The following is a 16,461-nucleotide window of genomic DNA, read 5'->3' on the forward strand; positions in this document are numbered from 1 at the left end:
ACCAAAAGTAATGGGACAATTGGCTCCTCAGCTGTTCCATGGCCAGGTGTGTGTTATTCCCTCATTATCCCAATTACAATGAGCAGATAAAAGGTCCAAAGTTCATTTCAAGTGTGCTATTTGCATTTGAACAGCTTAGAACTCCCACCGGACTAAAGAAAGAGGCCTCTATACGGACGACTACAAAAATCTACTAAAGATTTTCAAATAGAACAACAATTTTCGTATCCAAACTTCGGCATCAGTTCCCGTGATATCTTGCTGTGAGCTACAAGCCAGAATCCCGTCACAGACCACGTGACACGCCGGCGTTTGCTCGAACGATCTGGGATAACATACACAGCAGCGCTTCTACTATCGGGTATGTAAGGCCGTAATCCCGGATACACCATACTGCTACTTACCGAAGAGAAGGTAAGACCCGTGCATTGTTTTATTTAGTGCAAATCAGCACTTTACTTGCCATCATCTGCAGTAATCGGGTCCGGATATTTAGCAGCAACAAAATACAGGACTGCTCACCTCTATTGAGGTCTTTTGCTTATAAGATGTCAGTTACAAACACATGACAAAGTAACATTCATCTATCTAAACCAAGTGCACTTTATCTCGATTAGAGGAATAATATAAAGACTTGCGATAGTTCTTTGTTCAAAGAAAGCACTTTATTCATCTTTATAAGGAACTTGGATATTTTTTTGCGTTTTGATTGTCCGATTTTAAACATAGACCCTCATACATCCACTACCACAAGGCTTTATCATCTGTCATATATATATGTTTTTTGTGATTTTATTGTGATTTTATATTTAGTTTTATCATTATATTCTTCTGGATAATACATTTAGTGTGATCACTTTATACATTGTATATTTTTAATCTGTATCCACACATACAGAGTGCCAGTCCACATTATCCATTTATTTCCAATATTTTTCTCTGTACGGGTGATACAGCTATTTGGACTAGAGCACCTGTTCCCTGTCACATAGGAGTGAGCTATTCCTACTACCTTCTCGGGAAATTAATATAGTTAATCTGTCTGTTAGTTCAGTGGGTGACCTCAAAGAATGAGGAGAGCATCAAATAAGGGATATGGCCCTGGTCGTGGTGCTGCTGGTGCTGGTGGCGCTCCTGTTGCAGGGAGAAGACGTGGGCGATCTGTGCCAGCTACACGCCCAAATGAAACACCTTCCTCAGGTGCACGTACGCGACAGAACGTTCAGCGTCATTTTGTAGGCCCAAATACAGGTGTACGAATGATGAGGCCAGAACAAGTAGAGGCAGTTGTAGATTGGATGGCTGACAGTGCCTAGAGTTCCTTCACATTGTCTCCCACCCAGTCCCCTGCTGAAACCGCAGAGTTGGCACCTGCAGCCCATGGGCATCTGTCTTTCACCTCACCCCATTGCAAATCAGCCAAGCAGTCTAAGCCCCAAGTTATGCAGCAGTCTCTTATGCTTTTTGATGACTCTGCTGAGTGCACTGATGCCCAACCACTTATGTTTCAGGATGTGAACATGGGAGGACCACCGCAGCACGTCTCTGATGATGATGACGAAACACAGGTGCCAACTGCTGCGGCTTTCTGCCGTGTGCAGACCGGCAATGAGGGCAGAGGTGAAGAGTGGGTGGAAGATGATGTGGAGGATGATGAGGTCCTAGACCCCACATAGAATCAAGGTCATGCAAGTGACATGTGCAATTCGGAGGAAGAGGTGGTGGTTACACAGCGCCAGCCGCACAGCAAAAGAGGGAGCAGGGTGCAAAAGCAGTGTGGCCGTCCCCTAGCCAGTATGCCTGCTACTGCCCACCGCACCCAGGGACTGGGCACACCAAAGCCAGCTCCAAGGAGTTCTTCAGACAGTTCTTGAGACAATGTGCTGACGACAAGATGGGAGTGGTTTGCACGCTGTGTAATCAGAGCCTGAAGCGAGGCATAAATGTTCTAAACCTGAGCACCATCTGCGTGATCAGGCATCTAAATGCAAAGCACGAGCTGCAGTGGAGTACACACCTGAAAAAACACAAAAGATCTCAGGCTCCTCTTGCTCCCTCTTCTGTTGCGGTCTCGGCCTCTTCCTCCCTCTCTGGAGTGACAGTGGCACCTGCCACCCCGCAAACAGAGGATGTGACAGCAACAACACCACCTACACCACCGTCACCCAGCATGTCCACACTGTCCCATGGAAGCGTTAAACTGTCTGTTCCCCAAACACTGGAGAGAAAGAGGAAATACCCCCCTAACCACCCGCGATCCCTGGCCCTGAATGCCAGCATTTTAAAATTCTTGCCCTTTGAAATGCTGTCATTCCGTCTGGTTGAGACAGAGACTTTTAAAAACCTTATGGTGGTGGCTGTCCCACAGTACGTGGTTCCCAGCCGTCCCTTAAGTGGGGAAAATTGGCTTCTACCTCACAGTTTTCTTTTGCCTTCCTCTGGATCAACTTGCAGAATAACAGGTTCAACTAGATAGACAGATGTCTTTTTTTGGCCTTATAAACTACTTTTCCAGGCGAGCCATCCCTGCCCTGCACAACCAAGTGTTGGACAAAATCAGGTGTGCACTACGCAACGCCATCTGTGGCAAGGTCCACATAACTACTGATACGTGGACCAATAAGCACGGGCAGGGACATTATATCTCACTAACTGAACACTGAGTAAATGCAGTGGTGACTGAGCCTGAGGCGGACAGCAGTTTGGCGCATGTCCTACCGCCACCGAGGATTGCAGGACATTTCTCGTTTTCTCCTGTTGCCTCCTCCTCCTACTCCACTTCTTCCTCTACCGCCTCATCATCCGGTCAGTGTAACACCTTTACCACCAACATCAGCACAGCCAGGGGGAAACGACAGCAGGCTGTTTTGAAACTCATCTGTTTGGGGGGAAAACCCCACACCGCACAGGAGCTGTGGACGGGCATGGAACAACAGACCGATGAGTGGTTGGTGCCGCTGAGCCTTAAGCCTGGCCTGGTGGTGTGCGATAACGGGCGAAATCTCGTAGCAGCTCTGGGGCTAGCCAGTTGACGCACATCCCTTGCCTGGCGCATGTGCTGAATTTGGTGGTGCAGAGGTTCCTGAAAAACTACCCCGACATGTCAGAGCTGCTGCAGAAAGTGCGGGCTGTCTGTGCACTCTTTCAGCGTTCTCACCCTGCTGCTGCTTGCCTGTCTGCACTGCAACGTAACTTCGGCCTTCCCGCTCACCGCCTAATATGTTGGAACTCCACCTTGCACATGCTGGAGAGACTGTGCGAGCAACAGCAGACGATAGTGGAGTTTCAGCTGCAGCACGCACGGGTGAGTTGCTCTGCGGAACAGCACCACTTCACCACCAACGAGCAACAGCAGACGATAGTGGAGTTTCAGCTGCAGCACGCACGGGTGAGTTGCTCTGCGGAACAGCACCACTTCACCACCAACGAGTGGGCCTCCATGCTGGACGTGTGTGCAGTGTTGCGCTGTTTCGAGTACTCCACCAACATGGCCACTGCCGATGACACAGTCCTCAGCGTTACTATCCCACTTCTATGTGTCCTTGAAAAAACACTTCGGGCAATGATGGAAGAGGATTTGGCACAGGAGGAAGAGGAGGAGGAGGAAGTGGGATCATTTCCACGGTTATCAGGCCAGTCATTTACAATTGGCTCGGAGGGTGGGTTCCTGCACCAACAGAGGCCAGGTACACAACTGTCCAGCCAGTGCACAGTTCTGCAGGATGAGGAGGAGTATGATGAGGAGGAGGAACCATGTTCACAGCAGGGTGGCACCCAAAGCAGCTTATGGGCATCAATGGAGCGTGGCTGGGGGGATACAGAGGACACAGACGATACACCTCCTACAGAGGACAGCTTATCGTTGCCTCTGGGCAGCCTGGCACAAATGAGTGACTACATGCTGCAGTGCCTGCACAATGACCTCCGAGTTGCCCACATTGTAACCAGTGCTGATTACTGGGTGGCCACCCTGCAGAATCCCCGCTACAAGGACAACGTGCTGTCTTTAATTCTGTCACTGGAGTGTGATTGGAAGCTGAGCGAGTACAAGCGCATGCTGGTAGGCGCGCTGCTGATGGCATTCACACCTGACAGCGGGGGCTCAGTGGAAGCACAAGGCAAAGGCAGAGGAGGAGGAGAAAGAAGTTGCCAACGCAGCTGGGGCACCGCCAGCACCTCAGAAGGGTTAGCATGGCCGAAATGTGGAAAAGCTTTGTCAGCACGCCACAACAACCAGCTGAAACGGAACATCTTAGCAGGAGGCAGCATTTCAGCAACATGGTGGAACAGTACGTGTGCACATGCCTACATGTATTGACGGATGGGTCTTCCCCATTCAACTTCTGGATCTACAAATTAGGCACATGGCCCGAGCTTGCCCTTTATGCCTTTAAGGTGCTGACCCGCCCTGCAGCAAGTGTATTGTCCGAATGTGTGTTTTTGCACGGCTGGGGGGGTAATCAAAGACAAGTGCAGCCGCCTGTCCACAGCCAACGTGGACAAGCTCACGTTCATTAAAATGAACCAGGCAGGGATCCCACAGGACTTTGCTGATTAGACAAGTATACCGGACGCACCCAGCCATTGTTATACTCCAGCGCACTTTCTCTTTGCATTCTCTTTTCTATTTCCCAATGTTTTGGGGTCTTCCCAAATTTGTAACAAATAAATAAATAAAGTAAAAAAAAGAATTTAAAACAACAAAAACAGTTTTGGCTACCTCCTTCTCCTCCACCGCCGCTTTTACCTACACTGCCACATCCACCACCTCCTCAACCTCCTACTCCACTTTGACCTCCGCCTCCTAGTTCAAGATTATTATTTTCAATTTTTTTCTATTCTTTTATTTTAAGTCATTTCTATATCCACATTTGTTTGCAGGACAACTGTGCTGCTCTTACTCCCATTTTGCTTCCTTTTGCAGCCCTCTAGCCCTTACTACAACTATTAGGCCCCTTTCACACGAGCGAGTTTTCAGCACGGGTGCAATGCGTGACGTGAACGCATTGCACCCGCACTGAATCCGGACCCATTCATTTCTATGGGGCTGTGCACATGAGCGGTGATTTTCACGCATCACTTGTGCGTTGCGTGAAATTCGCAGCATGTTCTATATTCTGCGTTTTTCACGCAACGCAGGCCCCATAGAATTGAATGGGGCTGCGTGAAAATCGCAAGCATCCGCAAGCAAGTGCGGATGCGGTGCGATTTTCATGCACGGTTGCTAGGAGACGATCGGGATGGAGACCCGATCATTATTATTTTCCCTTATAACATGGTTATAAGGGAAAATAATAGCATTCTTAATACAGAATGCATAGTACAATAGGGCTGGAGGGGTTAAAAAAAAAAATAATAATAATATAACTCACCTTAATCCACTTGATCGCGCAGCCCGGCTTCTCTTCTGTCTTCTTCTTTGCTGTGCACAGGAAAAGGACCTTTGATGACATCACTGCGCTCATCACATGGTCCGTCACATGATCCATCACAATGGTAAAAGATCATGTGATGGACCATGTGATGAGCGCAGTGACGTCATCAAAGGTCCTATTCCTCAAAGAAGAAGACAGAAGAGATGCCGGATGCGCGAACAAGTGGATTAAGGTGAGTTAAATTATTTTGAATTATTTTTTAACCCCTCCAGCCCTATTGTACTATGCATTCTGTATTCAGAATGCTATTATTTTCCCTTATAACCATGTTATAAGGGGAAATAATACAATCTACACAACCTTGAACCCAAACCTGAACTTCTGTGAAGAAGTTCGGGTCTGGGTACCACATTCAGTTTTTTATCAAAACACATTGCACCCGCGTGATAAAAACTGAACAACAAAACGCAATCGCAGTCAAAACTGCATACCTACTCGCGCGGGTTTGCTGCAACGCATCCGAACCTTATCTGGACTCGCTCATCTGCAAGGGGCCTTATACAGCCATTTTAGGGTACTTTCACACTAGCGTTTTTCTTTTCCGGCACTGAGTTCCGTCAAAAGGGCTCAATGCTGGAAAAGAACTGATCAGGCATATCCCCATGCATTCTGAATGGAGAGCAATCCGTTCAGGATGCATCAGGATGTCTTCCATTCAGTCATTTTGACTGATCAGGTAAAAGATAAAACCGAAGCATGCTACGGTTTTATCTCCGGCCCAAAAAAATGAAGACTTGCCGGAATGTAAGGAATGTATTAGTGGCAGATCCGGCATTCAAAATACCGGAATGCCGGATCCGTCCTTCCAGTCTACGCATGCGCAGACCGAAAAAAAAGTGAAAAAAAATAAATGCCGGATCCGTTTTGCCGGATGACACTGGATAGACGGATCTGTAATTTCTTTTTTTTTTTTTTATGAATTCTTTATTTTCAGAATTTTTCCAAAACAAACAATGACCTTTTGGCCATATTTAGTAGAATACAGAGTTGATATTACAGGTCATATACATTACATTACATATATTAACTACTTGACTTATTTTTATAGATCCATGAGTTATATTATGCGGTATATCAATGATCATAATCCCCTATTATCCTAAAGGTGTTAAGTAAAGACTTAATGGGGGACCATGGTTGTCTGGACCATATGCCATTTATACATAAAAGGTAAGATAGAAAAAGGGGGAGAAAGGTGATAGAAGGAGAGAAAAGATGAAGAATAGGAGGGGGGGGGTGAAATTGGGGGGGGGGAGATAATGAGTAAGGTTAAGCTATTTCAGTGCTCAGTAGAACTGTATATGAGTTAAGGAACTAGGGAACTATGTTCAAGATCTAGGTCAGGGTGTCGGTTAGGTCAGCTATTTTCATTGCCTATCACTCCATAGCCTCCAAGGGTGCCAGGTTTTCAGAAATTTATTGTGGTTTCTGTTGATCCAGCTTGTCATTTCTTCGAAACTACAAATTTGATTTACCTTGGTAATCCATTCCTTTATTGTGGGGGCGTTTGCGTCTCTCCAGTGGAGAGGTATGATAGATTTGGCAGTCGCAATAAGGTAGGTTACTAAATTGCGTCTGGATGGTCTGTAAAGGTCAGTTGGAAGTGAGAAGAACACCATTTCAAGTGTGATCTTTAGTTCTATAGCCGAGACTGTATTTATTATCTTATTAACGCCTTCCCAGAATGGGATGATTAGAGGGCATGACCACCATATATCTGTACCACCGGATCTGTAATTTCAATGCATTTTTCTGACTGATCAGGCATTTTTAATCCTGATCAGTCTTACAAATGTCATGAGTTGACATATGTTTCCCGAATCCGGCAGGCAGTTTCGGCGACGGAACTGCTTGCCGGATCACTCTGCCGCAAGAGTGAAAGTAGCCTTAGTGCACCAAAGTTCAGGTCCCTATTAACTTCAATGGGGTTCGGGTCCCGAACCCGAAATTTGACCCGAACTTTGGCCGAACCCGAACATCCACGGGTCCGCTCATCCCTAGTTACTAACTATGATTGCACTTCTACAAAATAATAAAAGAAGCCTGGAGGCTGCATCAGCTATCCAATTAAAACCAGAAGTATGTGCACTTCAAACGTAATTTTTGTATACCGCTTTGCACCACTGCATTATTCTAGAATAAGTCTGTTTCATATCAAAGTGGTTATAGCAAAATAAATAAAACTCTCTTGAAAATTATTTTTCAGATGGAAAATTATTCATATCGTGCGTAATACTGCACATTTTCATTGTCAGGAGATAATAAAGTAAATGTAGCATTTGCCACTGACAGTCAAGAAGAATTACACAAACAAAAACTCTTACGACTAATGGGACAACTATTGGAACCAAGTAATTACCATAGACTTTAAAAGGGAAGTCCAGGATTTTTTAAAATAAATTCACCTCCCACCCAGCAGGTCTTGTTAAGAAATCTACATTTACTTGCTCCTTGCCTCACTATTCCAGTTTTGTTCACTTCACTGGACTTCTAGTCCCTGTCTGTAAACTTCTGCATGGATGGGTTCACGTGCGCTGCTGCAGTAATGACTGGCCTCAGTGATGAAGTGTCCCCAATCGATAAATTACTGCAGGGTCACAAGCCGCTTGGGGACATGTTCCCGCTGAGGACAGTCATTGGCTGATGCGGCACACGTTACCTCATCCGTGTGAAATTTGAGAGATGGGAACTGGAAATACAGTGAAGACAGCCTGGAATATAAAGGTGAGGAGCAGGTAAGTATAGATTCCTTCACAGGAACTGCTGGATGGGGGAGGTGGGGTTGCAAATTAAAAATCCTGGACCCCTTTATGGTTGCATGCACATATTGTTTATATTATGCATGGATTTTTGCATGGCAAGTCCACAGCATAAGGGCTCGTTCACACGACCGTTGGTGTCCCGTTCCCGCATTGCGGACAGCATTTGCGGATCCGCAATACACGGGCATTGTTCCGTTGTCATTCCGCATCACGGATGCGGACCCATTCATTTCAACATGCTCTATCTTTTTGCGGAACGGAGGAATCGCGGACCCATTCAAGTGAATGGGTCTGCGATCCCCATGCGCCTGCCAACACGGAAGGTGCCCGTGCATTGCGGACCGCAATTTGCGGTTCACAGCACGGGACACCAGCGGTCGAGTGAACGAGCCCTAATGCAGTAGTCTAATACAACAGTTACATAGGACGAGATGACATTGTAGGAGTCTGGGTTTTACAGGGACCAGCATGGGAACGGCCAAGGAAGCGAGGAAAGCACCACTGGAAAGTGCCACTCGTTTTCCTACAGGCAAATATTGCAAGCAAATTTCCCTGCAGATTCTTATGTAATTGGTGCAGAAATTTTCTGCAGCAATTCTGCAAATTGTGAGTGTAGCCTAACAGAAACTTTGATTAAAAAAGCCACTCACACCACTTAAAAGTCAGTACAAAAACAGTCAATTATTTGAAAGATACTATGTTGAGTTAAACCAAAATGCTGAAAATGGAATTTCCCTTTAACTGTATATTGACTTTAACCTCTTATATGTGAAATGGTTCTGAATAAATCCAAGACCTTCTCTAGCAAAATATATTTTGGCTGTAAAAAGACAATAGGCTTCAGCATTTTAAATGAGTAAATGCAACCATTAAGTTCCAGAACAGTCTCTTTGTGAAGCACTGCTCCAGATTAAAACAGCTTTCAAACTGTATATAAAAAAGAACACAACCTAATTGAATTGCTACACTGTATGCAAGAAGTTTATGGATAATCACATAATATGCAGTAAATCACTAAATGTTTATGTTACTGTCTTGACATCATTTTGCTGGTCACAACTGAAGAAAAAAAATGTAGATATTATTCTACTCTTCACAACATCTAGAATGTGGCACTGCTCAGTCTGAAACAGAATTCAAATATTAGAAAATTTCCAAGCAGCATTTAAACCCATTATACTCTATGGGGGGAATCTGTCACTGTCGACAGAAAACTGAAAAGTGGAAAATTTGTGACTTTTCCCTCTTTTCCGACACCACTGCCACTTTTACAAAAAGTGGACGGAGTGTGTGGGAGAGGGCATGTCACAGATGAGACCTCCCTGGCCCCACACAATAGCTGCACCAGAAAACCTGGCACACATTACACCTGAAATTTTCATTTTCTGCGCCACAAGCAAGCTATGACCACTGTATTATGGATCTGTAAAGCCTCATTCACATTTCCGTTTTTTCACTGATATGTGCTGACCGACATTTTCTGGGGACAGGACACAAACCCATTGATTTTAAAATGTTTGTTCACACATTAGTATTTTTTTACTGACCATGGGTCAGTGAAAAAAAATGAGACATGGACTACTTTGGTCTGTAATGGGGAACAAACATGCCAACTGAAGTCTACGGGTCTGTGAAAATCAAGAATACAATACAGATGGCATCCGTGTTTAGTCTATCAGTGACCACTGATAGGAGATGCTTTTGAAATAAATTTTCAACACACAGAGCGCAAAAAATGAACACACGGACCAAGCACGGATGAAACAAGGATGGATTTTTTCACGGACGTCTAACAGACATGGAAATGTGAACGAGGCCTAATACAGACGTGTGCATGGCCCCTTAGGGCTCGTTCACACGAAAGTTTTTTGCGTTCCGTTTACGGGCCGTTTTCAATGGTTCCGCAAAAAAAAACAAAATGTACTCCGTATGCATTCCATTTACGTATTTCCATTTTTCCGTTCCGTTCAAAGATTGAACATGTCCTATTATTGCCCGCAAATCATGTTCAGTGGCTCCATTCAAGTCAATGGGTCCGCAAAAAAAACGGAACACATACGGAATGTACTCCATATGTCTTCCGTATCCGTTCCGTTTTTGCGGAACCATCTATTGAAAATGTTATGTCCAGCCCAATTTTTTCTATGTAATTACTGTATACTGTATATGCCATACGAAAAAAACGGAACGGAAAAATGGAACGGAACTGGAAACACTGCTGAAAAAAAAAACCTGAAAATCAGATCGGGGAAAAACGGCCCGCAAAACACTGAAAAAGACATAAGGTCGTAAGAACAAGCCCTTAATCGGATATATTCTACAAAGCCCAGCAGCTCTGGGTTTAAATACTGTAAATGTGATTCTTGGATTTGAAGTGTACTGTACCTGCTTGAACGTAGCATTGTACAGCACACACGTCACTGGCTTCTCGTGGCTTGTAACTCTTTTACTGGCCTCCTTCTTCATCTCCAGTACTGACAGCTGGTTGTTGAAGGACAGAAATAGACGTCCATGGGGCTCATAGAAATAGAAGGACATTTGAAATTCCAGTGTTTTGGGGAAGATTCCAGCTATGCGTTGTATGCACACCTGATGATGTATGTCCCAGACCCTCAGCACCTGCAAGACATTATATACTGCAGTTGTAAATCACATGCAAGGTCCTGACAGCGATTCACAGAGCTCTAGTGTCATGTACATATAGCATACTGAAGACCCTGGAATGGGAGAAAAAGTGTTACCTTCTCATGAGCAAAAACAACAGTAACAAAGAGATGACAGAGACAAATACATTATAAACACATATTTCATTCATAACTCCCACTATTATTACTGGGTATTCTCACCTTGTCTTTAGAAAAACTAAACAGCTGTTTGCGACTAGCAATGAATTTGACAGTGATCACACTGGCCATGTTGCCTTGCAGAATTCCAGTGGGTTTGGAGACGACATAGGGGTTCCAGAGACAAATCTTGTGATCGATTCCAGCAGTTGCTATTAGAAAATAAAATAACAACAATAATAATACAATGGTGGAAACTAAGATTGCAGATTTTTCATATCTATACTTGATATGCATGCATTCAATATTACTAGCCTATCAGTTAAGATTATCAAATTTATAGTGATTGGAGGAGACGTAATATGCAGAAAGATTTCTGTAGCAAATTGTGACTAAAATGGAGTTTATGAAGTGCTCAAAATGTATCGTGTTTTTGACATAAGTTTCCATAAGTGTTGAGAGAAATATGCTTGACTAAGGGGGAGGAGAGTAAAATAATGATTTTATAGTACAGGATATTGGTGTACAGTCGTGGCCAAAAGTTTTGAGAATTACATAAATATTGGAAATTGGAAAAGTTGCTGCTTAAGTTTTTATAATAGCAATTTGCATATACTCCAGAATGTTATGAAGAGTGATCAGATGAATTGCATAGTCCTTCTTTGCCATGAAAATTAACTTAATCCCAAAAAAACCTTTCCACTGCATTTCATTGCTGTTATTAAAGGACCTGCTGAGATCATTTCAGTAATCGTCTTGTTAACGCAGATGAGAATGTTGACGAGCACAAGGCTGGAGATCATTATGTCAGGCTGATTGGGTTAAAATGGCAGACTTGACATGTTAAAAGGAGGGTGATGCTTGAAATCATTGTTCTTCCATTGTTAACCATGGTGACCTGCAAATAAACACGTGCAGCCATCATTGCGTTGCATAAAAATGGCTTCACAGGCAAGGATATTGTGGCTACTAAGAGTGCACCTCAATCAACAATTTATAGGATCATCAAGAACTTCAAGGAAAGAGGTTCAATTCTTGTTAAGAAGGCTTCAGGGCATCCAAGAAAGTCCAGCAAGCGCCAGATTCGTCTTCTAAAGAGGATTCAGCTGCGGGATCGGAGTGCCACCAGTGCAGAGCTTGCTCAGGAATGGCAGCAGGCAGGTGTGAGCGCATCTGCACGCACAGTGAGGCGAAGACTTTTGGAAGATGGCCTGGTGTCAAGAAGGGCAGCAAAGAAGCCACTTCTCTCCAAAAAAAACATCAGGGACAGATTGATCTTCTGCAGAAAGTATGGTGAATGGACTGCTGAGGACTGGGGCAAAGTCATATTCTCTGATGAAGCCTCTTTCCGATTGTTTGGGGCATCTGGAAAAAGGCTTGTCCGGAGAAGAAAAGGTGAGTGCTACCATCAGTCCTGTGTCATGCCAACCGTAAAGCATCCTGAGACCATTCATGTGTGGGGTTGCTTCTCATCCAAGGGAGTGGGCTCACTCACAATTTTGCCCAAAAACACAGCCATGAATAAAGAATGGTACCAAAATACCCTCCAACAGCAACTTCTTCCAACAATCCAACAACAGTTTGGTGAAGAACAATGGAGCGCCGTGCCATAAGGCAAAAGTGATAACTAAGTGGCTCGGGGACCAAAACATTGACATTTTGGGTCCATGGCCTGGAAACTCCCCAGATCTTAATCCCATTGAGAACTTGTGGTCAATCCTCAAGAGGCGGGTGGACAAACAAAAACCCACTAATTCTGACAAACTCCAAGAAGTGATTATGAAAGAATGGGTTGCTATCAGTCAGGAATTGGCCCAGAAGTTGATTGAGAGCATGCCCAGTCGAATTGCAGAGGTCCTGAAAATGAAGGGCCAACACTGCAAATACTGACTCTTTGCATAAATGTCATGTAATTGTCGATAAAAGCCTTTGAAACGTATGAAGTGCGTGTAATTATATTTCACTACATCACAGAAACAACTGAAACAAAGATCTAAAAGCAGTTTAGCAGCAAACTTTGTGAAAACTAATATTTGTGTCATTCTCAAAACTTTTGGCCACGACTGTACATCTATAGCAGCAATGCGGCTGTGAGATTGTGGATAAGCTCTGCCTGTATAATGTTTTTGTTTAAATTGTATTGGAGCTGTCATTTGGCATTCCGGTCACTAGAGGCCACTGTTTTGCAGCACAGTCAGCACACTCTGGGATCTGCATATGCAAAGCAGATGATGACTCATGCAAGCTGCTTCTGCGTGAACCAGGAAGTGTTGATCTGACATGGTGAGTGTGCTGTGAGGGACTGAATCCGATTCCATCCTGGCTTGCGGATGTCCGGCAGTGAGTGGACACTCAAAGGAAGGAGAGTAGCTGTTGTCCCCTTACTGGATCCAGCTCTTTGAAAGAGAGGTTGTCCCAGGAAGACCATTTCCTGTGTGTGGACAAGAAGCCTTATCATCAAGCAAGGTTGCTGAGAGCGTGGTGGCCATACCGGGTAAGTGACATCCTAGGGCCCAGAACGGACGCAGGTCAGTACACCTGATTACCAATTGTACTATACTATTTGGCGCCTAAAGTAACAGAGACTAGCCTAGGCCTTGTGTTAGCTAGTTAGTTATGGTTATAGCTTTGTTAGGCCTTACTGTACTGGACTGCAGCGCAGTAATTGACTTGCAGGCTCTGCTGCATCTGCCCACGGTTAGGTGTGTCCTCTATAGCGGCACAGCACGACTTGTAGGCTCTGCTGTGTGCGCCAACTGGCTTGGCCTGTCCCTCGGACAGGGACGGTGACTGTGGGCCTGGGGTATTACTTATTCTGTTTGTACTTGTGTTATTACTGTTTCCAAAGTAAAGTTTCTGTTCTTGTATATAAAGCTGGTGTCAGTGTCGCTTTCATTGTCTGTGACTACGCTGTATCCTGGGGAGCCCATCTCGGTACACGGCTTACACGGCAGCAAACAGAAAAGTATCTAACATACCAGGTGAGCTGCACTAAATATATTATGCGATGTGCATCTTTTTTGTTTTTTATAAATTTGGCATAATATGCAATATCTCATAATATCCTATACTTTTTTGTATACTTGACAGTATAAGGCTACTTTCACACTAGCGTTTTGGCTTTCCGTTTGTGAGATCCGTTCAGGGCTCTCACAAGCGGTCCAAAACAGATCAGTTTTGCCCTAATGCATTCTGAATGGAATAAGATCCGCTCAGAATGCATTAGTTTGCCTCCATTCTGTCACCATTCCGCTCTGGAGGCGGACACCAAAACGCTGCCTGCAGCATTTTTCTGTCCGCGACATGGTGCGAAGCAAGACAGATCCGTCCTGGCACACAATGTGAGTCAATGGGGATGGATCCGCTTTCTCTGACACAATAGAAAACGGATCGTTCCCCCATTGACTTTCAATGGTGTTCATGACAGATCCGCCATGGCTATAGAGGACATAATACCACCGGATCATGACAGATGCAGGCGGATGTATTATGGTAACAGAAGCGTTTTTGCAGATCCATGACGGATCCGCAAAAAACACTAGTGTGAAAGTAGCCTAAGGGGCTGTTCACGTCTCGTTTTTGCTGTACGTCAAGTGGATACTTTTAGACATACAGTAAAAAAAAGTATACAAATATATGCAATTTTATGGTTATCTATCTTTTTTTATGTTTGACAGATGTGCCTACGTTTCAATACATTTGTGTGTTTTATTTAAATATACAGGTTTTTGTGAAATCTTTCTTTTTCAAAATAAAGATTTGAAGATTTGAATGCATTATTTAAAAAACAGATACGTTTAACGGATGGAAACGTATTGTCTTACATTTCCATCCATCTCCCATTCACTGCAAAGTAAAAAAAAAACATATACCGTACATTTCTATGTTTTTTTTTGTGGGACAGAAAAATGTGGTATGCTACGTTATTCTGTCCTGCAAAAAAACATACATAAATATAAAATTTTTTAAATAAAGTCAAAAGTATGCACTTTCGAACAATTTTTGCCCATGTCTGTGGGTGCGACAAGCCATACGTTTCTATGCCTTTTTCTATTCACAAACATACAACAAAAACGAGATGTGAACAGCCCCTAATTTCCAACAAAATGTAATCACATACATTAAAATAAACCTGTTATGAGGATTTAGGCCCCCAAACCGCCACCAGTCTGTTATTCAGGACAATGACAGGTTCACAGTGATATCCTTCTGGGAGATTCAGGATAACACGGAAGAAGAACTTTGAAAGCTGTATTCAAATGACCTGTAAGAAGTCATGTGGGTGGAACCACTCCTCTAAAGAAGAATGCAGGCCTGTGCCTCTTTTGGCTTGATTAAAGATCATCTCAAGCCACCTCCGGTGGTATCCAATGCATGCATAGTGCGCGGATCTAGCCTAGGCCCGTACACCTAGCTTTATTGTGCCTGTGCTGGATGCCACTGGAGGTGACTTGGGATGAATTACCCGGTCTGTGGGATGGAAATCAACCCAGTAGAAGAACCTGCAAGAATGACTCTTCTGAGGAGTGGCTCCACCCCTGTGACTCCTTACAGTCAATTTAATACATTCTGTGTTAGGCCAAATGTTCCAGAATATAGAAGGATGTCTTTGTGAGCCTGTCACCATCCTGGAAAATAAGTTTGATGGCTGTTTTGGGCCTAAATGCTCATGACAGGTTCCCTTTAACTAAAAATTGCCATACAGATGTATCTATGTCAGACATCATTGCATTTAAAGGGAACCTGTCATCAACTTTATGCTGACATCACTGAGGGCAGCATAAAATAGTGACAGAAATGCTGATTTCAGCGGTGTGTCACTCATGTAAGTGGTTGCTGAGAACCAGCATCATAATCATTGCAGACTGGGCCTGGAAAAGAGTCACATCTACCTGAGAAGAGTCCTGGTTATCCATAATCTCCTGCTCTCTCACCCATCTGCTGATGATTGGCAGTTCTCTCCTAGAGAGAAAGGGAGAAAACTAGGTAGAAGACTGTCAGTCATCAGCAGGTGGGCAGGAGAGCAGGAAGTCATGAATAACCAGGACTCTTCTCAGGTGGCCAGGACTCTTTTCCAGGCCCAGTCTGCAATGATTGTGATGTTGGTTCTCGACAACCACTTACTTTTAACTTATAAATGACAGACCGCAGAAACCAACTCACCTGTCTCTACTTTATTCTGCCATTAGTATGGGCAGCATAAAGTTGATGACAGGTTCCCTTTGAACTACAATACATAAGCAAACAAATGCAAAATGGCAGATGCTGGGATGTAAACGCTGAATATTTGAATCATTTTAGTTTGCATTACTGCTACTATTCTGAGCTTCTTAATGTGTATTTACACTCCAAAGACATACTGATAGGGAACTTAGATTGTGAGCCCCATTGGGGCATGAAGCTCCTGCTCTGAACAGGAATCCAGCCCGGCATACCACGGACCGCTCTCGGCCGCGGAACGCGGAACGCGGCCGTGTGCAT

At 44.2% G+C, this 16,461-nt stretch overlaps 1 protein-coding gene across 1 annotated transcript in view; it reads right to left on the minus strand.

Annotated features, from left to right (window-relative positions):
* The window catches only part of WDR49 (WD repeat domain 49), a 190,659-nt gene that overhangs the window by 123,525 nt on the left and 50,673 nt on the right, over window positions 1–16,461 (minus strand). The window contains exons 7-8 of the mRNA XM_040428182.1: window positions 11,044–11,192; window positions 10,583–10,816 (exon numbers count right to left, since the gene is read on the minus strand). Of these exons, the coding sequence (XP_040284116.1) occupies window positions 10,583–10,816; window positions 11,044–11,192 (383 nt within the window). The remainder of the gene's footprint in view (window positions 1–10,582; window positions 10,817–11,043; window positions 11,193–16,461) is intronic.

Source organism: Bufo bufo, chromosome 4 (assembly GCF_905171765.1).
Source record: "Bufo bufo chromosome 4, aBufBuf1.1, whole genome shotgun sequence".
NCBI classification, from domain to species: domain Eukaryota; kingdom Metazoa; phylum Chordata; class Amphibia; order Anura; family Bufonidae; genus Bufo; species Bufo bufo.